At 48.7% G+C, this 24254-nt stretch overlaps 1 protein-coding gene across 14 annotated transcripts in view; it reads left to right on the forward strand.

Moving 5' to 3' along the window:
- Positions 1 to 24254, forward strand: part of TRAK1 (trafficking kinesin protein 1) — a 118610-nt gene that overhangs the window by 48267 nt on the left and 46089 nt on the right. For 2 of the 14 annotated variants that reach the window (XM_044252442.1, XM_044252443.1), the window contains exon 1: positions 1311 to 1465. The exons of 10 other annotated variants lie outside the window; for them this stretch is intronic. In XM_044252442.1, coding sequence (XP_044108377.1) covers positions 1402 to 1465 — 64 coding nt within the window. In that variant the 5' untranslated portion in view covers positions 1311 to 1401. Of the gene's footprint in view, positions 1 to 1310; positions 1466 to 10038; positions 10324 to 24254 lie in introns of those variants that run through there. 2 more of the 14 variants (XM_044252441.1, XM_044252446.1) reach the window with 1 other exon arrangement.

Genomic DNA, 24254 nt, shown 5'->3' on the forward strand with positions numbered 1-24254 from the left:
CTTGAGAAACCCTGGTTCAAGGGATTAAGCTAACCTATAGTTAGTCCAAAATCTATCTATTACTCATTTAATTGCGATATTTAAAACATGCCAAACACTAATCAACGGTGACTCCATTTTTTTTCTTTAAGAAATAATATATTACAGATGCATTTATAAGGATAGTTGCAAAAGCCCATTCCCTCCATCCCTAGAGGCAACCACACCATTTTGCAGGTGGGCTCTTGCCTTCTGTTGTTTGTACTTGGATCACACATATGAATGCCAGTGAAACAGTCTCTTGCATTGCCTGGGCCCCTTTGTGATGGCGTTCTCCCCCGTTTGTATGTTGCAAGCTGTTTTCCCAGAAGTTTGAGCAAAGGCATGAGCAGCAGAGCAGAACTGCATCTCAATGAAAGCATTTCCATTTTCCTTTTCTTTTCTTTCTTTCTTTCTTTTTTTTTTTTTTTTAAAGATTTTATTTGTTTATTTGACAGATCACAAATAGAGAGGCAGGCAGGCGGGCGAAGGTGGGGGGAAGCAGACTCCCTGCTGAGCAGAGAGCCTGATGCTGGACTCGATCCCGGGACCCTGAGACCACGACCTGAGCTGAAGGCAGAGCCACAAAGGTACCCTAGCATTTCCATTTTCTGAGTGATTTACCTTTCCTTTAGGTGGTGGTCAAAAATGTTCAGAAAAGGTGTTTCACATATTAAATCAGGTTGACCAAGGAAAACCAAAAGTAATGGTTATAGATTTTAGAACGTGGCATTTTTTGAAATGCAGACTTTATAGTGGCTCAGAATTGAGCAGATGTTCTTGTCTTTACATTTGTTGGAAGTGATGATGGTGGCAAGGCCCCCAGCTCCCACCTGCCCGCACCCCCCTTTCTCCTTGTGTGGCACCTCCCCGCCCCTGCTCCCAGCATCCTTGGAAGACATTTCCTCCATCTTGGCATCATTTTTCAGAGCTGGCCAGTTTCTATGGCAACTGTAAGATTGAAAGATGATCAGCGAGCGGGAGGCAAAGCGGGAGGCGAAGCGGGAGGCGAGGCTGGAGTGAGACCTCCGGGTGGTGGTGTGTGTCCCTGACGTCACCCTCCTCGCGTCTGGATAGGGCGATAACGGATACTCCCATTCAGGGCTGCTGGCCACTGCCGCTTTATTAGCAGGACTGCTGGGGGGCTCTGCAAATTGCTTCTCTTTCTGCCCCTCCTGTCCTCGCCCCACCAGAATTCTGCTTCTCACGGCCTCTTTTTCTGTTTCGGCGGCAGACTGTCATTAAGAATGCACGGCTCAATCCCGGTGTGTTTCAGGACGCTCTTCTGCCCAGTGTTCTGGAAGGGCAGGGAGGCATGGCAGTGTTTTACTTGATGTTGATGGTGCTGTGAAGTCTGTTCTTTCCTCTGCGAGAATACTGACTATGCAGAAATTTATTGAAGCGGATTATTATGAACTAGACTGGTATTATGAAGAATGCTCGGACGGTAATTATGGCCCCCCCACGAAACAGAGCAGGAATGTGTAGGAGCATTGTCTCCCTCTGGGGTGGGGTGGTGATCCTGAAACCTTTGCTGGGGACACGGGCAGGAGGTGGTGGGGGGTGGTGGGGGGTGCTGGAACCTGCATGACCGCAGGCGTGCATGACCCTGACGGTTTGGAAAGCAGGGTGGGTGAGATGGCAGGTGGGCAGGGCTCAGAGGGACCCTTCTGTGCTTAGTATGTCTTTGCTCAGAAGGGCAGATGGTGTGTGCCTGGTTTGTGAGCGTTGTACTTCTCTTGGATTGAATTCGCTCCGGGGTGAGACGTGAGTTTGATGTTGACGTGCGCATGCATGCACACACGTGTGTGTATGTGTGTGTGCGCGCGCGTGCAAGGAGAGATGTGTTCAGTGACCTCTGTGCTGTTGGCGGGGCTGGGAGTAGTGGATTGAGGAGGCGGCTCTCTGGACTGTTGGCAGCAGGCCTGGAAGAGTCCTCCCTTTCCCAAGCCCAGACCCAGCCCTGACCGGAGGTGGGCCCTGGGGAGGCTGGAGAAGATGCAGAAGCAGCTTCCCACAGGGCAGGCAATTCAAATGCATTTTGCTTGTGGGATCCCAGCGATCTGTGGGGGTGGGGAGACATTGGGAGGGGCTGGAGAGACTGTCTCCTTCTGTCACAGGCCACATTTGTGCAGGGAGGGTGTGGCACATTCCAGAGGAGACTGGGTGGAGTTTGTGTGGCCCGAGAGGCCTCGGGAGGTTTCGGGTACCGGGAAATTAGCACTGAGGTGCATTCTCAGGGAGGCCATAGGAGAGGGCCCTTAGGCTCCTGTGGTGCTGGGTCCCAGAACCTTGTAGGACACAGTGGATCTGTCTTGTTTAATTTCTTCTTCAAAATGACCCTCAAATCACATGTCTTTCGCATGCCCCCCTCATCCCCCATACATGAAAAGAACACAGTTAATATGTACAGTCTGAGGGTCTGGTCCCTAGTGGTACCATGTTCCCAGCGCCTCAGGAGCCATTAGTAGGTGAGGTAGCTGTTTTCTTAATTGAATTGGGAGTTTCAGACCGCTCTGACCATGACCACATTGGATGAATCTGAATGATGTAGCAGGCGGGGAGCTGGCCTCGTCAGGAAGCTGAGGACTGCATAATTATCTCCTGTCTGCTGATTGCTGCCTTGACCAACAGCTACGGGAGAGGGACGGAGAGGCTTCCCCTCCCGGAGGGAGGGTGGGTATGTAATTGCGCTGAGAAACTTCCCCAGTTGAGCCCCACTGTCCCCCAGCGTTGTGTGGAGTCCCTGTGTGGTTTTTAAATATCCTGAGTAATGGTGCTGGTGGGCCGCTCCGAGAGTCTTCTGGGGAGAAGATGACTGGGTCCTTTTTGCTGTTTGGATGTGTTATTCTTGATGCAAGTTCCCATCCTCTTACCCCACTCCAAGAGGCAATGATAGGGATGCTTCTTTTCAGAACTGTCACTGAACTCTTAAGAGTTTCCTTGGTGATTTGGGACTCAACTGAGTGAGCTCTCCCTAACTTTTTTAGAGTGTGGACCTCAGTGGATCCCTGGAATGGGGAGTGTGAGTTCTGGCAGAATGCCTGTCCCACACTGTGGCTGAGTTGGGGCATGGCCGTGGCTCCCACGGATCCCTCCTAGAAGTGGAGGAGGAAGGTGCTTCATACTGTCTTGACCCAGTTGTTACAGTGTCCAGCTCGCTTTATACCCTGGTCCTTGGGAATAAAGCCAGTCGCTTGTGGTAGTCAGTCTGAGGACTGAGAGGAGGCAGGCTGACTCTTATCTGGGTGTTTGTCAGAAGGATTTTCTTACCCAGCCATTTCTCAGTGGAGTCGTTTGGCCCGGAGGCAGCCAGATCTCTCTTCTTCGAACTGAAAGGAAAATGGAAGGAGAGACGACTCATCTGTCCAAGGGTAAATCAGTGTTGCTCGCAGTCACTGTCTGAGTGTGTATTGAGCAAAAATACTTGCCTTTACTCGCCATTCCGGTTTGGATAAAGGGGAGAGGGCCATTGGGACAGAATTTACTGGGACAACCAGCATTTGCGTAATCCCATTTTTAAAATAGTCAGCAAAACAGGGAATACAAGGGACAGAAACCCAGAAATCATTGGGTTTAGGAAACCCAGGGGATTGGGATTTCAAGTAAATGCCAATTTTTTTTTTTAAAAGATTTTATTTATTTATTTGACAGAGAGAAATCACAAGTAGTCAGAGAGGCAGGCAGAGAGAGAGAGGGAAGCAGGCTCCCCGCTGAGCAGAAAGCCCGATGCGGGACTCGATCCCAGGACCCTGAGATCATGACCTGAGCCGAAGGCAGCAGCCCAACCCACTGAGCCACCCAGGCGCCCTGTAAATGCCAGTTTTATAGTTAACTCCTTTACTCATTTCTCCCTACCTCGGCAACTGATCTGGAAATGCATTTTGCCTTTGTTTATATATGCATCTTTTAAATTGCAAACAAAATAGCCCTTTCATCTCCCAGTCCTCCCCTGCTGGGCAGTGAAGGGGCCGGGTAAGAGTAGACACCTCACTTGGCTTTGTCTCTCTTACCATTTGGCATTTGAATCATTAACGAGGGGAACTTCCCATATTAATAACAAAAGAGGAGTCAAATGTTTTGCGAAAGATGCAAAATCATCATGTATGTCAGCGTTACTGACTCACACTCGCATTGGAGGGTTAGCACTGGAAGGTAATGTGTGTGTGTGTGTATATATATATATATATATATGGATGGGGGTGTGGACCCTAGGACAGTTAGTACCCCTCTTTAAAAATTGGAATAAAAAAATAGCTGCTATTCTCTTTTCCCTCTGAGGTTTAGGAGAGCTTTATTCGGTGTCGAATGCTATATCCTTCCCTGTTTGGGTTTCAGTTACGCATTCTCACACACCACCTTCCCCACCCGCCCCAACCAAAACCAGTAAGACCCCAGAGGGCATAACAAGGGGCATGGGGTAGGGGCTTAGAATAAGAAGAAATTGGAGAGGTTGGTTGCCCAGCATCTTAAAGTCATTTCTAGAGATTCGAAACAACCAGCCCTCAACGGTATAGCATCTCCTTCGTGGAATTCGGGCAGATAAATGAGGGCCTATGGTTTTAAACTGCAGTGTCAGACAGCCCCGGCTAGCCACAACGGATGTGTCCCCCATCTAAAGCCTGCCAGATGATGAAAATCACCCACATATTTAAAAAGAAGATTCTCAGATTTACTCCAGATCCAGAGAGGTCCTGAGAAATCTGAATTTTTAGCACGAGCTTTAGGTGATTCTTTATATCGGGTGTGTTTGGGAAACTGTCCCAATGTCCGTGGAGACCAACTCCAGGCTCCAGGGTCTGGAAAGTAATTCTTTAGATCTGTCACAGAATCCTATGTTGTTTCTTGGCTACACTGGTCACTTTTTTTTTTTTAAAGTATGTTTTTAGATACAGGCCTTTTTAATATTTAAAAACGTCTCGGGTTCAAGTGTGTGTCTTTATTTATTTATTTATTTATTTATTTATTAAAGATTTTATTATTTATTTGACGGACAGAGATCACAAATAGGCAGAGAGGCAGGCTGAGAGAGAAGAGGAAACAGGATCCCTGCTGAGCAGAGAGCCTATGCAGGGCAGAGGCTTTAACCCAGTGAGATACCCAGGCACCCCAAGTGTGTGTCTTTAATGTACATGAGCAATGACTGTACAAGTACAGAGATTGCCAGAAAGTGCACTGGCCTGGAGTTTTCTGTCTGAGGCCCATTTAGCATTCTGTATGGCTGTGTGGTTTGGGCACATCTTGGGACCTCTGAGTCCCTGTAGTCCCTGTCAGCTCAGATGTCCCATCTGAAAGGTGGGGATAGCCACACTGACCAGAGCCTTAGTGAAGAGTAGTTGAGCCATAGTGAAGAGAGTCAGCCACACTGACCAGAGCCACAGTTGAGCCTTGAACAATGTGGAGTTTGGAGTACTGACTCCCATACTGTAAAAAAAATCTGTGTAGAACTTTTGACTCCCTCAAAACTTAACTGCTGGGGCACCTAGGTGGCTCAGTCATTAAGCGTCTGCCTTCAGCTCAGGTCATGATCCCGGAGTCCTGGGATCAGGCCCCACATCGGGCTCCCTCTCCCTCTGCCCACTTGTTCTCTCTCTCTCTTTCAAATAAATAATAAATAAAAATCTTTAAAAAAAAAAAAAACTTAACTGCTATTAGGTATTGCAAATAACATAGTTGACACGTACCTGTATGATATACACGTATGTTTGTCTGTCCATTGCAGTAATCTTAGAATCAAGTAAGCTAGAGAAAAGAAAATGTTATTAAGAAAATCATAAGCAAGAGAAAATATACGTACAGTACGTGCTGCATTTATTGAAAAAAATCCACATATCAGTGGACCCACCAACTTCAAACCCATGTTGTTCAAGGGTCAACTGTAAAAAGCTTCTGTAAACAGTGATGTGCTAGGTCAGTGCTTAATTTTATTTTCTCAGAAATAGTCTAATTAGTACGTTCTTTTTAAAAATCCCTTTCAGGGAGCGCCTGGGTGGCTCAGTGGGTTAAGCCTCTGCCTTCAGCTCAGGCCATGATCTCAGGATCCTGGGATCGAGCTCCACATTGGGCTCTCTGCTCAGCAGGGAGCCTGCTTCCCGCCCCCCTGCCTGCCTCTCTGTCTACTTGTGATCTCTTTCTCTCTGTCAAGTAAATTAAAAAATCTAAAATAAATAAATAAAATCCTTTTCAGAAGGGGAGTGGCATTTTGAACAGGGTATAGTATCTTTCTTTCTTTTTTTATTTTTTTTAAGATTTTATTTATTTGAAAGAGAGAGAGCCAGTGTGATAAGGGGGATGGTCAGAGGGAGAAGCAGATGTCCCGCTGAACAGGGAGCCGATGAGGGCTCCAGGGCTCAATCCCAGGACTCTGGCATCATGACCTGAACAGAAGGCAGATGCTTCGCCGCTTGAGCCACCCAGCCTCCCCAAAGTGTAGTATCTTTACCACGTGTTTCTTGCTAGTCTCTCTTGTACCCATGCACCCTCATTGCCAGCTGTACGACATTGTAGTTGTGAGTGTCGGGGTTGGGGTGGTTTCGCTCATGCTGTCTTATCACAGGGAAGCTCCAGTGGACGGCTAAAGACATTGTTCCTTGGGCTTCTTATTCTTACTCCATAGTGAAAAGTTGGTGACAATACATGGGAGCTGTCATGGGGGCTCTGTTCCTTACTTAACTGCAGTGACCTCTACAATGCCACCCTAAGGTCGGGGGTGGTGGCTAGTTTGGGAATAAAGTTTTGTTAGAGGTATTGCAAACATTCATCGGAAAACTGTTCCTAGGTTTCGAGATGATTTTCTGAAGTTCCTGCGCTTTGTGTCAAACAACGCAAACAGGCCCCCATGTGTTCATCTTTTGCTTATTGTGGGATGAACCTTTGGGAGTGGGCGATGGTTTTTCCCTTTCCAGACATAGCACCCTTCTGAATGGCTGTAAAAGTGAGTTTAAAAAGAAAAAAAAAAAAGAAAGAAAGAAGTACAAATGCATAAAGTAACTGTTTGATTTTATCACTTTGGGAAAGTAGTGGTAATGTCCTCCCTCAGATGTCCATGCAAGCCCAGAGCCCAGGTTTTGAGCATGATGTTTCTCTTATTTATTTTTTTTTTTAATGGCATAGCTAGGTCCTTGCCATGACCCTCAATAATGGGGGCTCTGCTCCAATGGACCAAGAAGTTGGAGGTGGGGTGCTTGGAGCACTGAGAGAAGTCTGCACGGTGGATGGTATGGGAGGAGAGGACAGAAGGACACTTGCGGCAGGGGGTGCAGTAGGGTCAAGGCGGGTAGGGGGCTGTCGGCAAGGCATAGACTGTGGAGGTCAGAAAGTGTACAGCTCACATCTTGAAAGGAAGGGGCACCCTCTGGAAGGAAGCTGCCCGGTGGGACTTGTGACAGTGGAAACGTTCTGTGCGTGTATTCCAGGATGGTAGGCTAGCCACCTGTGGCTCTGGAGCACCAGAAATGTGGCTACCATGAATTGGATTTTGGATTTTATTTAATTTTAATCAATTTAAATTTGAATGTAAATGGCCCCAGTGGCTTGTGGCCTCTCTTGGGACAGTGCATGGTAGAGCTTTGGGACAGTGTTGTCTCTGATGGTATGTTGAATGGATCTGGAGAGAGACACTCCCAGAAGGAAGCCCTCTACCTTCCTGTCCATTCTTCCAGCCACCATCCGGAGTTCAGTCCTGCCCCTCTTCTCCGGGGCCCCCGTGTCGGGTCCTTGCCTTTAGGACGCACATACCCTTGCTACTTGATTCTTCCTGGGGCCAAGCTCCATGTGGAGGCGGTCTGTCCAGGATCTCCCACTTGGCACAGGGATTGCTGGGCTTTATTGTTTGGGTTTTTGAAGAAATTACTCCGTCAGAGAAGAAGTTCTTGGGTCCATCTCTGCCTTTAATCTTGAAATGTATGCAGGTGTGGTTCAGGTTTGAGAACTCCTTGACATCCCTGGTGGGGCGGGGTGGGGGAGGAAGGGGAGGAGAGATTTGCTGTGGGAGGCAGGGAATTTCCGGAAGGACTAAACCCAGAAATACGGGGTGACACGAAGAGTCTGGTTTTGTGTTCAAAATGCTGTGTCCTCAGTGTTTATGATGTAATATATATAGACTTGGACATCTTTTGTTAAAGATAACCTAGATTTGAGTTAAAGGCTGAGTTAGAAACAACTTGGTGATGAGTCATCCCTGAGAGTATTTTCAAACACGAGATCAGCTTTTGTTGTCATTTGTACACACCGTGGCCCAATACAGTATCCTACGCATCTTACAGTCAGTCTGATATTTGCTGAATGAATAATGCGCAAGGTGGAGATCCTCCTTCCCTTTCTCCCTCCCTCAACAGGGCTTCAGACTCACTGTCATTTGAATTGAATTAAGCCCAATTTGATGCCATTTATTGAGATTAAATGGCATCTCCCCCCACCCCAGCAGTGTGTGTCCTCCTAAACATTGTATTTAAAGCTTATGCAAAATGTGATTTTAAACCCCTTGCCACTGAATTTCTGCTAAGCCTCCTTTTCATAAAGAATACCTCTTTAATGTTGTACAACATAGTAATCATTTCCAGGTTTCCGAAATATTAACCAGACAATGAATATGTCTCTCGGGTTTTATTTTTAAATAGCATTTTCCTTGCATTCTGATTTGCTATTTGAGGCACTCATATGGTCTTCTATTCATTTTTGCGGAGGTAGCAATTCAACGTAGCAGACCTCTTTAGCTGCCAAAATGGGATCTTCAGCCCTGCGGATCCAAAGCCAAATGAGACCAGGCACCTGCCCCTGGGCAGGGAATTCTGCGTGATGGCCTGGCCAGGGCTCTGCTAGCTGCCCTCGAGGTTCCCTGGGGGAGGTGAATCCCTGGGGGAGGTGAATCGGTAGACAGCGGGCTTAGGTCTCCTGCTGTTTGCTTTTTGGAGCAGGGACGCCCTCCACAGTGTAGCTGGGAGGTGGCGGAGGCAGAAAAATTGCAGAATGTGCTGCAGTCCTTAGCTCCCAGCACTCGGGGCCACCTTCCGGTGGGTTTGATGGAAGAACCTGCCACTTCCACTGTCAAAGGCAGAATCAGACAGTGCCGAGGAATTGGTACTGAGACACAATTAAACCACGGATTCTTCTTCCAGGCGACATTGTAAATTATTCGGTTTTAGATGCTTTTCCCATCCCCCCCTCATCCTAGCAATTAGAATTTGTAAATCTGACTGTGAATACACAGATTTAGGATGACAGTGAAGGTTATAAAATGCGGATTTAAAAACAACAAAGGCCGTCTATTATTACCGAAGAGAGACTGAATGAAGCTTAAAACAGGTAATGGTGATTGCCATGACTTTTTTTCCTTCTGCTAGAAATCAGTGATCACTCCCTTCTCCGTCCAGCACTGTGTCAGGCTGTTGCCAAAGTCACACTGGGCTCGGGGGTACCTGGGTGGCTTGGTCAGTTAAGGGTGTGCCCTTGGCTCAGGTCATGATCTCAGGGTCCTAGGATCCAGCCCCGCAATGGGCTCCCTGCTTAGCAGGGAGTCTGCTTCTTTCTCTCCCTCTTCACCTCTCCCCTGCTCCTGCTGGCCCTCAAACAAATAAATAAAATATTAGGGGAAAAAAAAAAGGTCGGTCTCTGCTTCCGGAGCACGCCCACCAAAATTCTTTCATCTGAGGGCATTAGGCAGTTACTCATCAGGGCAGCTCCTCTGCTGGAGTCCTACCTTTAGACAGGTGTACCTGCTTCAGGCTTGTTTAGTATTGCTGGGCGCAGTTGCTATGAAACTTACAGGGAGCTACCATTCCTCATTCCCCGGGGGAATAAGAGTGGGGAGAAGGATCTGGAGGTGGAGAGTTTAACCTAAAGTCCTGCACCTGCCTGCCGGCCTCCCCTCTGAGTCGACAGCACCTGCCAGGGTCACCTGGGGCAGGCAGGGCATTCCCATTCTGGCAGGTGCTTCTGCCCTGCCCCGCCCCACAATGTCCCTCCTCCCAGCTCCTGGGAGCCACCCCCTTCCGGGTCTGTCCTGGGTGACGCTGGGCCAATTCCCTGTGCACACCCTCGACTCCAGCTCAGCCAGGGAATGTCCTCTGCCCCGTCCAGGGCCCAGCATGTGCCCCAGGGGTCCGGGCTCCAGTGGCTCCTCTGGGTAGACGGCTGGGTGCTACCCCAAGAACCGCCTGTTAGGGCAATGTTTGGGCTTTGGGGTGGCTTCAGCAATGTCCCTGAGAGACGTGGGAAGGGAAGAAGAGTACTTTGAGTATGACTACCAGGATGAAGAGAGAAAAACCTCCCGTGAACAGCATGAAGGCCTGGACCTCTTGGAAGAGGGTAAATTCTGCACTTTGTTCCAATCTGACCCCTTCCCTGTTCGTGTCTCACTGGCTGTTTCACTCATCTCGCAGCACTCTTCTGTTTTCCTATTGAGGTGTGACTTCCAGTATACAGATCTTACATGGCGAGTGGCTTGTAACGACCTCCGTGTAAAACCACACGCAGCACGTCCAGCACCCTGAGGAGGCCCCTTGCACCCCAGGAGGGAGGCCGCTGTCCTGGCTTCTATCATCTTTGATCTGTTTGCTCCTTTGTTCTTGATCTATGTAGATGGAATCAGTATTGGGCATTAGTTTGTCTGGCTTCTGTTGCTTAACCAATTCATACATGTTATTGCAAGTATCAGTAGTTGTCTGGTTGGTTGTTTTCCCCTTAGTGGCATCCCAGTACTCTTTTTTTAAGAGGTTTAGTTGTTTTCTTGTAGCTGATTGGGTTTTGGTAAATTAATGGGCAAGAGACCGAGTCATTATTAAATAAAGTATGTTTTTGGGCTGGCTTTATTTTTACTTATTATTTTTTACATTTAAATTCAGTTAATTAAGGTATAGTGTATTATTAGTTTCAGGGGTAGAATTCAGTGATTCATCAGTTACATACAGCACCCAGTGCTCCTTCCATCAGGTGCCCTCCTTAATGCACCCAGTTATCCCATCCCCCCGCCAACCTCCCCTCCAGCAACCCTGTTTGTTTCCTTTTTTTTTTTTTTTAAAGATTTTACCTATTTATTTGACAGAGAGAAATCACAAGTAGGCAGAGAGGCAGGCAGAGAGAGAGAGAGAGGAAAGCAGGCTCTCCGCTCAGCGGAGAGCCTGATGTGGGACTCGATCCCAGGACCCTGGGATCATGACCTGAGCCGAAGGCAGCGGCTTAACCCACTGAGCCACCCAGGTGCCCCAACCCTGTTTGTTTTCTATAGTGTGCTAGCATTATTCTTCAAAGATCATTAACCATCAATTTGAAATAGGGACTTTAAAAAAAAAAAAAAAACTTAGGATTCCTTCTTTCTTTTCTTCTCTTACTTTCTTTCAAAGAATTATTTATTTGAGAGAGAGAGTGAGTGGTGGGGGGGAGGGGCTGGGTAGTTAGGGGTGGAAAGACTCTCAAGTGGACTCCCTGCTGAGTGGGGGCCATTACCCTGAGACAATAACCTGAGCTGAAATCAAGAGTCTGTCCTTAACCAACTGAGCCACCCAGGTGCCCCAGAGTGGTTAAAGTCTCCATGCCCAGCGTGGAGCTCACTGTGGAGTATGAACTTAAAACCCCGAGGTCAAGGCTTGAGCTGAAATCAAGAGTCGGATGTTTAACTCACTGAGCCACCCATGTGCCCCTAAGGATTATTCCAAATAGAAAAGTACAAGGGCTGATGTTGAAGTCGCCTTGGGAACCCACCTTTAGGCTTTATCAGAGGGATGCTGCTTTTGGACAAGCAGGAGAGTGTTAAATTAAGGATAGGCCCAAAGGCTTGGTGTGAGTTTCCTAGTTGGCCTTCTTTGACTTTCACCCACAACCCAGAGAGATCCCAGAGAAAGGGATTTTTATGGTGCAGCTGGATATTTCATTGGTGACTGCATGTCTGTTCCTTAGGTCTTGAGTAAAATCAGTGTGAATACCTTTTCAAAATTCTGCTCTGTGATGATCTCTTTTCATGTCTTAACAAAACCTTACTTTAGAAATTATTTATAATCAGCCATATAGCAAAAGTTTCTCTTTTGAGGTTTCTGTCCTGAAGAGACTAACATTTCCCCTGCTGGATAGTTAAAAGCATTACTTTGGAGAAAGCAGGGAAAGGGGGCAGCCAGGAGAGAGCCAGGGGGACTCTGTGCTAAGGCTAGGTGTCCTGCCTGGCCCTTTCACAGAGGACATAGTGGAGGTGGATGGAGAAGTGTCTGGCCGATGGGGACTGCACATGAGTCAGGTTCCTGAAATACTCAGGAGAAAGGCATCCGTGTGTTCTTGTAGGTTTACCTGGATCAGCTTCTGTCCCTTACAGCTGTGGGACTGTAGCCTGCAGTCCCTGTGCCCATATCACCTGGGATCTGGTTAGAAATGCACATTCTTGGGCCCCAGACCCACAGAGTCACAACCCACTTTTTAACAAGATCTTCCAAGGCTTCCCATGTGGATGAAAGTGTGGGATGAGCAGTCGCTGTAAAGCAGAGCAGGATGATTTTAGAAACCACTCATTGAACCATACGATTCTAAATTAAAGACTATACCAGGTTCTGGAGCAGTGTCTTATGGCCTAGGCAAGAGAAGAAAAAGCGTTGTATTGAAAATGTTTCCTATATCTGTATTTTTAACCTTAAGGCAAAAACTCTGAGCCGATGATGGTGATGAGACCCAGTGTTTGTCTTGTATTTACTGCTTGGGCGGGGCACCTTTCTAAGTACTTTCTATGGGTCTGTGCATTTAATCCTTAAAGCAACCATATGTGGTGAAGTGCTGTTACCATTTCCATTTCACCGGTTTATAAGAGGAAACTTATTTGACCTTGTCCAGAGTCGTGGAGCTAGCAAGTGATTTCAACCTATGCAGAATGGCTCAGGGGCCCTCTAATCTTAAACCATTGTGCTAGCAGCTCTCAAAGTGGGTTCCCGCCCGGTAGCATCCACATCACCCAGGGTTGTGTTAGAAATGAACATTCTCAGGCCCTGCCTCCGAATGTGGGGACTTGCTGAGCCAGACACCCTGGGGTGGGGCCCGGCAGACTGGGTTTTAACATGCCCTCTGGCTGATTCCGAAGTACATTGTCCTGTGCTGGGCCACGTTTCATAGATAATCATGGGTGTTGGTTAGCAACCCTTTCCAGAGCTTCCTGGGTGTAATCTGAAACCCACCCCCATTCCCCGTGGGTAGCTAGAGATGAAGGAGGAGGCAGGCCACTCCAGATTGGTAGGTGGCAGGTTTTACAAGCAAGGAGAACTTCCGTAGGAGGCTTGCCTTGGGCAGCTGGAAGATAGTGGGTCCCCACACCTGCCTGCCAAACCTTAGAAGTTTATAGAGAAGCTTTAACAGGGTTTAGTCACGTATACCGTGCAGGTGTTCTCAACACTACCTTACCATCTCAAGTCTTTGACCTTGGAATGGCCTCTGGGAGCAGGAAAGGCCAGCAGAACCCACATTCCAAGGATAGGTAGGGGACAGGGAGCCTCTGAGTGCCCAGGTCCGGCTCACAGATCACCTGAAGGTGGTCACATCTTTTTTTTGGCATCCCCCAACACAGGTCCCCTACTTGAAGATCACATTCAAGGGGGGCCACTGCTCTGTATTTGCCATCTCATAGACCTAATTTCCCTCTCATAGACTTAAATTCTCTTTTGTTCCTTCCCATTCCATTGCCTTCCTTTCTCCAATAAAATGCTCAAGTGTCCTGGAGGGGTGAAGTGTTCACAATAATTTCAGGACAGTGAGCTCCAAAGAAAGACACTTTATTGCCAGTGTGCTTCCTTTTCTTTGTAAAATGAAATTCATGAGACTGGCTCCCGGCTGCAGGAAGTCTGGGGTATGGATCAGAAGACGGCGGTTTGGTTTGACAGGTTTGGTTTCTGGGGCCATTCCTGTGTCCTGGAGCAAGCCACTTGCTGGACAGGCTCTTGCTTTTCTCCAGCGATGTCGTACTGCCTGTGTCTTGAAAGCAAAACAAGATGGGAAGCACATCCTGTATGTGGAAGAGAAGTGCTCTTGGGTAATGAAATTATGTGCAGGATGTGGACAGGACTGTTCCCTGGATTCTGAGCTGGTTTAGGTGGTTTTTCTTCCCTGTAAACTGACCTAAAAGAAGTGCTGGATTGCTCTGATAGCTGTGGGTCTGGGACACATTTATTCTCTTCGGTCACCTCGCGGGGGTGATAGGCACCTTCCAATGTCACCCTTTAACCTTCAAAACAGCCTTTGAAATAAATGCTCCTCCCATTTGCTGTCAGCACAACGGAGGCTAAGCTGGGTTGTCCCTGACCTGGGTTGTCCCAGACCTGGGTTTCCCCACCGTCATCCTGCCTGGGGTCTGCCTTCCACCACACCCAGGCGTAAAGCTAATGGAGTTGAAGGCCCTTCCTGGCCTCTCCTCATGTAATGGTTCTAACCCATGGGGCGGGTGCTCCCAAGAGAAGCAGCTTGTTCACACCAGGCAGCTGTGAGGGGCGGCTTGGTGCTCGCCGTCCTCCTGAGAGATGTCTGGGTTCTGTGTCTTCCGGCCACTGAGGACTTGAACAGTGCAGAAACGGCATTGACCCGAAGCAGGTTTGGGCTTCGTGGCATTCTTGAAGGAGGCCTCTGCTTGTTTGCCACAGTCTCCTCTGCTTGGGCTGAGAGTGGGCAGGGATCGGGGTGGGGGCAGGCCTCAGTGCTGCTGGAGTGAAGTTCTAGGTTGTGCCCCGCTCTCCGCGCCGAGCAGGGTGCTGGCACTGGCACCAGGAAAACACTGGTGAAGAGCGAAGTTTTGTGGTCATTTCCTTGTGGTTTGCTGTGTGGCAGATTTCTGCCACTTTCTCAAGGGAGTGCCTAAGGAATCCTGATTTCGTAACTTTTTTTCTCATCTGGACAATCCTTGAGGCTGTTACCCAACTGCAGAGTTTCTCACCCCGTCCCTGGCAGGTGGCAGGATTGGAAAAGAGCATATGGAATTCTCTGGGGTTTACTTGGTGCCCTCATAGCAGGTTTTGGTTTTCTGAGCCCACGGGCTGCGGAGGAGCCTTAGTCCTGGTGCCTGCTGGACCAGGGCTGGGTTCTGTGTCTCCCGGCCACTGAGGACTTGAAGAGCGCAGAAACAGCATTGACCCAAAGCAGGTTTGGGCTTCGTGGTGTTCTTGAAGGAAGCCTCTGCTTGTTTGCCGCAGTCCCCTCTGCTCGGGCTGAGAGTGGGCAGGAGGCGGGGGCAGGGCTCAGTGCTGCTGGAGTGACGTTCTAGAAGTGCTGGGGTTCTGGTGAAGTGCTGCTGGAGTGAAGTCCAGCAGGACTGGACCCCGCTGATGGCCAGGACGGAAGTACTAACCAGAAGTACTAACCAGAAATGGTCATCTGGAAAAGCAGAGTTGGAGAAAACACCAGTTGGCAGTAAGAACCTAGCAAGAGCTTAATGGAGAGCCTCCGGCCAGGGAACTTTGTGCATGGTGGCACCCTGCTGGGCTGTGCCCATTCTCCAGCTGGTTCAAAGGCACAGGCTGAGAGGCAGCGCCAAAGGCACATTCCTCCCGTTTGAGAGGGAAATTGCTGGCTGCGTGGAGGGTGCTGGATGGGAGGTGTTTGTGATGTCTGCCCCAGAGCAGGCGCCATCAGGGTCACGCCCTGGTGTCTGTGTTGACACGGGTTGGCCGGCAGCATGTGAGCAAGCCGTGTAGGACTCTCTGCTGTAGGTCACGCAGGAGGAAGGAGCTGACCCAGCTTATCAGTACTGGCTCAGCACTGTTTGCTCTTGGTGTTCATAACCTTCGCCTCCAGCCTGGGGTTTGGTTAGTGGTATCCATGGCCACCCCATGCAGGCCTCCAGCGATGTCCGTTGCTTGGGGTGGTCCTCTGACTGGGGTGCAGGGACCAGCATTAATCCAGGGGGGGTCGAGGACAAGGCTCGTCTAGGGCCTGTGTTCCTTTGGGGTCCTTTGCTGCTCTGCCCACGTCCCCAACCCCTTGCCATCCTCAGTCTTCTTGTATCTGAGCTTCCAGCAGCCCCTCTCCTGGCACTTCCTGCTGGGTCCTCTCTGTCGTGCTCATTTATGCAAGTTCCTTACCTGCTTGAGGTTCATGCATTTACTCAGCAGACCGTGGTTAAGCTCGCCTTTGTGTCAAGGCATTCAGGCCCTCCCATGATAGCTCGGTGAACTGGGGGCGTTTCTCCATCTCTAAAGGGTGGACAGCAGTAATACTTCTGTCCTGGGATGAATGTAAACACTGAAGAAGGCGAGGCTGAGGCGATAGCCGTCCAGCACTTGGCAGAGTGCCAGCACTTGGTGAGCCGTCATCAGACATCCCGATGGTGGAAGGACACCAGAGATCAACTGAGTGTTCCAGCCGAGGGTCGGGTGGATGTTTATGGCATCCAGGAGTTCGTGCTTATGTCAGTGGACAAACCACGTGGCCTCCCTCCCTGCCTGGTGTGTTAAATAGGGATCATTTGTATGTCGTGGAGCTGTGCCGGGTTTTAAGTGAAATAGTCCAGTCTGTTGTGAGATGCCCAGGGTAGCAGGTGACATGTTGTAGATACTCAGTAGGTGTTTTGTTTCTCCTTCCCTGTATCTTCAGGAGTTTGCCGCCGTGCTCTGCTCTCAGCCCACCTTGGAAGGGAAAGTGACTCAGTAAAACAGTCACACTGGCATTGTAGTGAGTGGTGGTGATGAGCAGTGAAATGTAACCAGACTGTATTGTCTGGTTTGAGCTCTTGGCAGTGCTGCCCCTCCCCCACCCACAGTGCACACGCAGTCACTGGTGGTGACTGGACAGACTGCTGTTGTAGCGGGCCAGCCTCTGCCACCACACCGTCCCGGAGCCCAGCTCCTGGGGCTGTGGTGACAGACCAGCACTTTGCACCGAGAGGAGCAGTGGCCTTGGTCAACCCATTTGCTTCTGGCCTGAAACCACGGCTGCTTATTAGTTGATGCCTTTCCTTTGAACGCTGCTTCTTTCTTAGCAGCTTCCTTCCTCATCCCTTTGTGTCCCATTGGACTTGAGACTGCCATTTTCCAAGTGGCTTCTTTCCCCCACCCCCAGCCCCAGGGACGTGGGAGAGAAGGGGAGGCGATACTCTGGGACCTTTGCTTATCTTGGGGTGACCAGATATACCCTGAGGCTTTAATGTTTTCATCCCTCCCTGTGGTATTGGTTAGACATGAGCCAAAATCTTCCTTTTTTTGAGTATCAGTTATGTGTTGGTCCCCACAGAAGGCTCCACTGCCTTCCTGTGACGTCCATAGCCCAGGTGGGAGGGGACGTGGGCCATTTGTAAGAATTACATTCATTGGGGCGCTGGGTGGCTGAGTCATTAAGTGTGTGCCTTCGGCTCGGATCAGGATCACAGGGTCCTGGAATGGAGCCCTTCCCCTATTTTGGAGTCCCAAGTCAGGGTTCCTGCTTAGCGGGGAGCCTGCTTCTCCCTTTCTTTCTGCCTGCTACTACCCCTGCTCTGCTCTCTCTATGAAATAAATAAATAAAATCTGTTTTTGTTTGTTTGTTTGTTTGTTTGTTTTTTAAGAATTGCATTCTTGGGGCGCCTGGGTGGCTCATTGGGTTAAAGCCTCTACCTTTGGCTCAGGTCATGATCCCAGGGTCTTGGGATCGAGCCCCACATCCGGGCTCTCTGCTCAAAAGGGAGCCTGCTTCCTTCTTTCTCTCTCTCTGTCTGCCTCTCTGCCTACTCTCTCTCTGTATCAAATAAATAAAATCTTAAAAAAAAAAGAATTACGTTCTTTATGGCCTAGGCTGTGGCTGCTTTTGGTGGGTCATCACCCTATTCCTATATCCACTTCAAGGGCTACATCAAAATATTTATTTTGTGTGTTTGTTTAAGCCAAATAATGTGTGTCTTATGGGTATGGTAGTTAATCCACTTGGGCTGTTGGGCCAAGTCTGAATGAATTTGAAGATAGGGGAAGCACAACAGCTGCGCCAGGGACGAGGCTGTAACTTGGGAGGAGAGTGGACGCCGGGGAAGGGCGTCCAGAGTCCCTCTTTTCCATAACTGGACCGAGGTGGCGCTTGGTTTCCTTACAGATCTACCACCTGAGCACATTTTTGTGACAGGTATCCAAGTGAAAGTCATAGATCATCTCTGTGGGGGTGGATGAGTACATTTGTGTGCTTTTGATCACGGCGGGTTTTGGACTGGGGGGACTACTGCTGTGTGGTCTGGGGAAGGCTCGGTCAGGGTTCGAGGCTGTGAAAGAAGGCTTTTACACTACCACGTAACGGGGCACTGGTTGGAACAGAGTCTTCGTAGTTCCTGTATATGTGGTTGCCTATTTGGTAACTTAAAATATTGAGGTATAGCTTACATACCATAAAACTCAGCTACTTTAAATGGACAGTAATGCTTTTGAGAAAATTCTCAGAGGGGTATAGCCATCACGCTAGTCCAGCTGTAGAACATGTGTATGCCCTCCCCGAGTGAGCTCCCTCATGCCCGTTCCTGGCTAGTCCCATTCCCACTCCCAGCTGCAGCCCCCGCTAAGCTGCTTTCCGTCCCATTTGCCTGTACTGGATACCTCATAGGAAGGCCTCCTAAAGGTATGGTCTTTTGTGTCGGTCTGCTTGTGAGCGCAGGCTGCTGAGGTCCCTCCACTTGCTGTGTATACCAAACCTCCATTCCTTTTTACAACTGTGTAACTTGCCAGGGGGCAGATGTACCATTTTCTGTTTATCTGTTCACTGGGAGAGTGTCATTTGGGCTGTTTCCACTCTCTGGCTCTCATGAGTAATGCTGCTGTAAACATTTGTGTGCAAGTTTTGTGTGGACATAGGTTTTTCTTTCTCTTGTGCAGAGGCCTGAGGGATTTGTCAAGTCTGTGACCTTAGGCCATTCATCTGACTTCTCAGAGCCCGAGTTTCTCTGCCATAAAGTATGGGAACACAGATGTCTAACCCACCAGCACTGTGTGTGGCCAAGGCACGCAGGGGCTGCTGCCATTTAAAGATGTCCCCCTGCCTTTGGGGCACTTGGGTGGCTCAGTAGATTAAGCCTCTGCCTTCGGCTCAGGTCATGATCCCAGGGTCCCTGCATCGAGCCCCACATCAGGCTCTCTGCTCAGCAGGGACCCTGCTTCTCTTTCTCTTCCCCGCTCTATTCATGTTCTTTCTCGCATGCTCTGCTTGCTCTCTCCCAAATAAACTAAAAAAAAAACAAAAACAAAAACAAAAGATGTCCCCCTCATCAACGTGCTTTGCCAGATTGGCCTAGTCTGGGAGTCTGCTTGCTGTCTTCCAAGGGAAGGCTGACTGGGAAAGCCGCAGTCTTTACAAGGGCGGACTGTTGTCCTGCTGGGCCTCGGGGAGGAGCAGGAAGGCCCCAGCTGGAGAAGCGGACGAGAGACAGTCCCTGCAGAAGGAAAGAGGCACATGTGGCACCAAGCCTAACCAAATTCAAAAGCATCTAGACAAAGCTTTAAATAAAGGACATTTGTTTTGTAATGCCTGGAAACTTAGCCCCAGTGGTGACTCACTTAGAATTTCACAGGTGTGAGGGGCAATTTTTTAGCCTGTGGCTTTCAGGTTCTGAACCTTCCACTCCTTGCCTTACCTGGGAGCAGGACAGACAGTAAGTACTTACTAGATTTACTTCCTGGAGGAATGGGGCCAACTGTAGGGATGCTATTTCAACTGGCACCTGCTGTTACTGGTCAGAGTGAGAGAGGGATAATCCATTGATTTGTGGACTCTTCCCTGACACCTAACTGCCGGCTTCCATCTCAGCTGGGCATATTGAAAGCTTATTCAATATGTTTAGGGTTTTTATAAATATTACAGAAAATAAAATTCACTTTTTAAAAGATTTTAAGGTAAGAGGAGAATTTATTAGGGAGGAGACTTGGAAGCAGGTTCTAAGGTTGAAAAGCAATATTCTAATTAATTAAAGGATCTGTGAATAAGCTAGAACACGTAGCCACACAACCCCAAATGCAAATATTACGGGCAGTCATGAATATCTTCTTTCCATTCACAGATATTGGTGACTTGGTCTTTGTGTTATAAGGGAGCGATGTCGCCTGAGGTCTTGGCGCTTGCGCACACACACACATGCTCTCTCACACACACACGCGCGCACGCTTGCACGCACACACAGGCACACACACACACTTATAATTTAATCATATATATGTGCACTTTTGTCTGTATACACATATATATTTGTACATGTGCAAAACATTCATTTATTTGCTCCAAAGGTGTGTAAAACTGACAGGAGAAATGTTACCAAAATTCGGTTAAGAAGTGATGAGAGCTACTCTTTCGCACAATTTGAGGAGACTCTTTCCACCACGATGCAGTACCTCAGTGAGCAGTGAGGATTGCCAACCAGAGTTTCTTGGAGAAACCTGATAAGGCCAAAACTGTCAAGGGGGCCTTGTTGAGTCTGTTAATGTGATGAGAAGGCAGGGGTTCATCGGGAGAGATGGTCATATGCTGGAACCTTCTTGCCCTCCACTCATTGGTCAGGCTTGCAATTCTGTGTCTGACCTCCTGCTCTGGCCACTCCATGGCCTGCCCCACCCCTGCCCACTTCTCCCACTGCTGCCCTGGGGCTCCTTCCCAGGTGCGTGTCTCATCTGACCCTGAAGTCCCACCCCATCCCCCACCCCTGCTGATCCTGGCCCCTTGTTTTCTTCCCTGTGGGGGTTTCTCTTGGGCCTCAGGTGGTCACCTCGAGCTTCCCACTGATAGCATCTCCTCATTAGACAGGCACTCGTCTCTCTTCAGGGCCTACTCTCTGTAGATATTGGAAATTTCTTGGCTGGCATCTCAGGTCTATGAACGGGAACTGTAAACCGGCTGCCAGCATTTATTCTCAAAAATGTCTGGGGCATGGTTTAATTTCCATGAAGTTTGCATTGCTGATTTTCAGCCAGAACTGTCTACCCCCCACCCTAGGAGCTGCACCCTCCTCCCTCCCCCAGTTAGCTGACAGCCTAGTACAGGCCTTGCTGTCTCTGCTCTGCCTGCCCAGGGCCACTCATTCCAGTCTGGCTTACTGATTTCACCTGCCCACCCAAGGATAGGCACTGGGTTCTTTTCTCATTGCAGACCATGATTTAGCTCCTGGGAAGGCATTCCTTGCTGCTGTGGGCCTCCTGCTACAGGCGGTTGTGTGGCTCTCTGCCTGGCACGTTATTCCCGTAGTGACCTCAGCCGCTGCCCCCCTTGCCAGTGACTGCATTAGGGCTGCCCCATCGTGCTTCTGACTCTGTCACATGCACCTGTCTTTGTGGGGGACAGTATGCCTAAGAAGTGGAGTGCCTGTGTCCCCTCTGTTCTGGTGAGAAGCCCAAATCCTGTCTTTCTGATTTAACTCCCATCCCATCCTGTCTCTTAACTCTCTGAGCAAGAGAGACCATTTCTCTCCATTTAACAGCCATTTAAGATTGCCTTGGATTAATCAACAGCCTTGATTACCCCCCCCCCCACTTCTCTGTACTGTAGCCAGAGTTTTTTCTGAAATACAGCTCTTAGGTGGACACTTTTTCTTTGAGAGTGGCTTCTGCTGTCCCATCATGGAAGCCCAGCCTCCTTAAACGGACTTGCCGGACCTCACACACCCTGGGCCCCAGCCCAGCGTTACCCGGAAGGGGCACGTGGGCGGCCTGTTTTCTCTGTGCCTCGGGAGGGGGAGGTCTCCCGTCCTGGTGAACGCAGAGTCTGCTGCCTGTTTGAGACATGTTAGTTTGATACTGCGGGAGGGGTGCTGTGTGTATGGTGTATCAGCTTTGCTACTGTGGGCATGTTAAACTTCTCTTCCTAGGACTTAGACCCTAGTTTGTTCATGTTACTGTGGAGGTTTATGGCTGTGCTTTTACTTTAGTGTTTGTTTGTTTTTTCAACATTCTTTGAGTGGAAGTGGATTGATGTACTCTCGCTTTTTTGGTCAGAACTGGAGCCTCCCTTTGGAATGTCGTTCCCATGGAGAGAGAAACAGGACCATGGTCTCTTGTAGATTGAATATCTAGGAAGTCTGTGCTTGGAAGGTGCAGCCTATACTTGTCTTACTGTTTAAAGGCATTGTTGGTTCTTTGCCCACTTCATTGTTCTCACACCAGCCCCCTCATTTCTTGGAAGAGGAACCCAAGAAATTACAGGGCTTTGTCCAGGGCCTCATGACCTTGGTAGAGTCTCCTGTGGAAACCTAAGCATCAGAGCCCTGGCGCCGGGGATCTCTGCCCTACACCAGAGATGCTTCTTGCTCTGTTTCTGGGTCCTGAATATTGTTGATGTGTGCTGGCTTCAGCCTCGCCCTTGTGTCCTCTATGGCTCCCTAGCTCAGGATGCAAGCCAGACTGGCCGACCTGCAGTCCTGCTGTGCAGCCATGACCTTGATTGGGTCCTTCACATCTCAGTTTTTTCATCTGTGGAATGGTCACCGTGACAGCACCCACCCTGCAGGCTTCGGTGAGGATTAAGGAAAAAGCACATCATATCCCCCGGACTTAGCAGAAACTGCGTGAATGTTAACTGCTACCCCTGCTGGGCATCTCTTCTTAGACTGACATCACCATTTGGTAGCTTTATGACATCAGAGGATTGACTTAGCCTCTCTGGGCCTCAGTTTCCCATTTTATTTTTTATTTTTAAAAATATTTTATTTATTTATTTGACAGACAGAGATCACAAGCAGGCAGAGAGGCAGGCAGAGAGAGAGGAGGAAGCAGGCTCCCCTCTGAGCAGGGAGCCCGATGCGGGCCTTGATCCCAGGACCCTGAGATCATGACCTGAGCCGAAGGCAGAGGCTTAACCCACTGAGCCACCCAGCAGTTTCCCATTTTAAAATGGGGTTAGTGTATGTTCCCATCCTGCCATGTTTATCAGTCATCCATATAGAGGGCTATTGAACATGGCCTGGCCATAGGAGATGTGCTCAGTAAAGGTCTGCTGCTGCTGCTGTTACTGATTTCTCTAAGAAGTTGCATCAGGGAGGATCCCAGGACCCTATATTGTAGTCAACTGTATACGTTCTGAGAAATATTTTAAGTCATTTTTCTCCCATCAGTACATGGTCACTACAAAAAAAAAAAATTTAGAATTTGTAATGCTATCTAAATGTCAATATTTTTATGACTCTTCTAATTTTTTCCTGTGTTTTTATTATAAATCAGTACATCTTCTCTTCATTAGGATTATATATATAATATATTATATATATGTATATATTTATTTATTTAACAGGGAGAGACACAGCAAGAGAGGGAACACAAGCAGGGGCAGTGGGAGAGGGGGAAGCAGGCTTCCCGCTGAGCAGGGAGCCCGATGCGGGGCTCCATCTCAGGACCCTGGGATCATGACCTGAATGAAGGCAGAGGCTTAACCCACTGAACCCCTCAGGCACCCCAGATTATATATATGTATTTTTCAAAGCATTACTGGAATAACAATACACATCCTTTAATAGCTCAGAGTCAGTAGTGGTTTTTCATTTATGCCTCTGAATTCCGAAGCTGGGCTCTCTCAAAGGCCTGGGGATTTTTGGAAGGTCTCTCCCTCACTCTGCAGCCCTAACTGAACATGAAAGGTCACACCTGCCCTCCTGTGTGTGTGGCAACAATATGTATGGTTCATGCTAGGAAAAAACCCACTGGTCCAAGTGTATACATACTATTGGGTCAATGGTTAAAGCACATTAAAGCTTTTTGAAAATTAGCTTTAGAAAAGGAAACACGAGGGATCTTTGTGGTGGTGGATACACAACCAACACAGTAATAGGATTGTTGAGAGCTTACGAGTCCCATGTGGGGGCATGCTTGCACACTCAGACGAGTGAGAATTAAGCTGGGGAAATCCGAGTCAGCTTCGTGGATTGTATCAGTGTCAGTGCCCTGGTTGTGGTATTTCACAGAAAGTTACCATCTGCGAGAAACTGGGTAAAGGGTGTTAGGGACCTCTCTATTATTTCATACATCTGCATGTGATTATCTACACATGACTAACTCAAAAAATTCGCCTAAAAATAGAAATGTAATTTCTGATTAATACAATCCCAGAGGAAAAAAGCAGCTTGGAATCCTGCTATCTCCTGTTTGGGTGACATGGAGACCGATTCAAGTCTAGCCTGGTTTTCTTTTTCTCCACATTAGCAGAGTACTTGGTTCTCTAAGTTAAGGGCTGGGGTAGGCAGTAAGCAGGGCCCCCTGGTCACAACACCTGGTTCACACAGAGGCGTTTTGTTACTGCTGGGGTCTGTTTCTTGTTAATGAGCTGGGTGTGCCTATGCTTGTCCATGGGGCCGACAGGCTTGGGGGGCC

This window comes from Neovison vison, chromosome 6 (assembly GCF_020171115.1).
Source record: "Neovison vison isolate M4711 chromosome 6, ASM_NN_V1, whole genome shotgun sequence".
NCBI classification, from domain to species: domain Eukaryota; kingdom Metazoa; phylum Chordata; class Mammalia; order Carnivora; family Mustelidae; genus Neogale; species Neogale vison.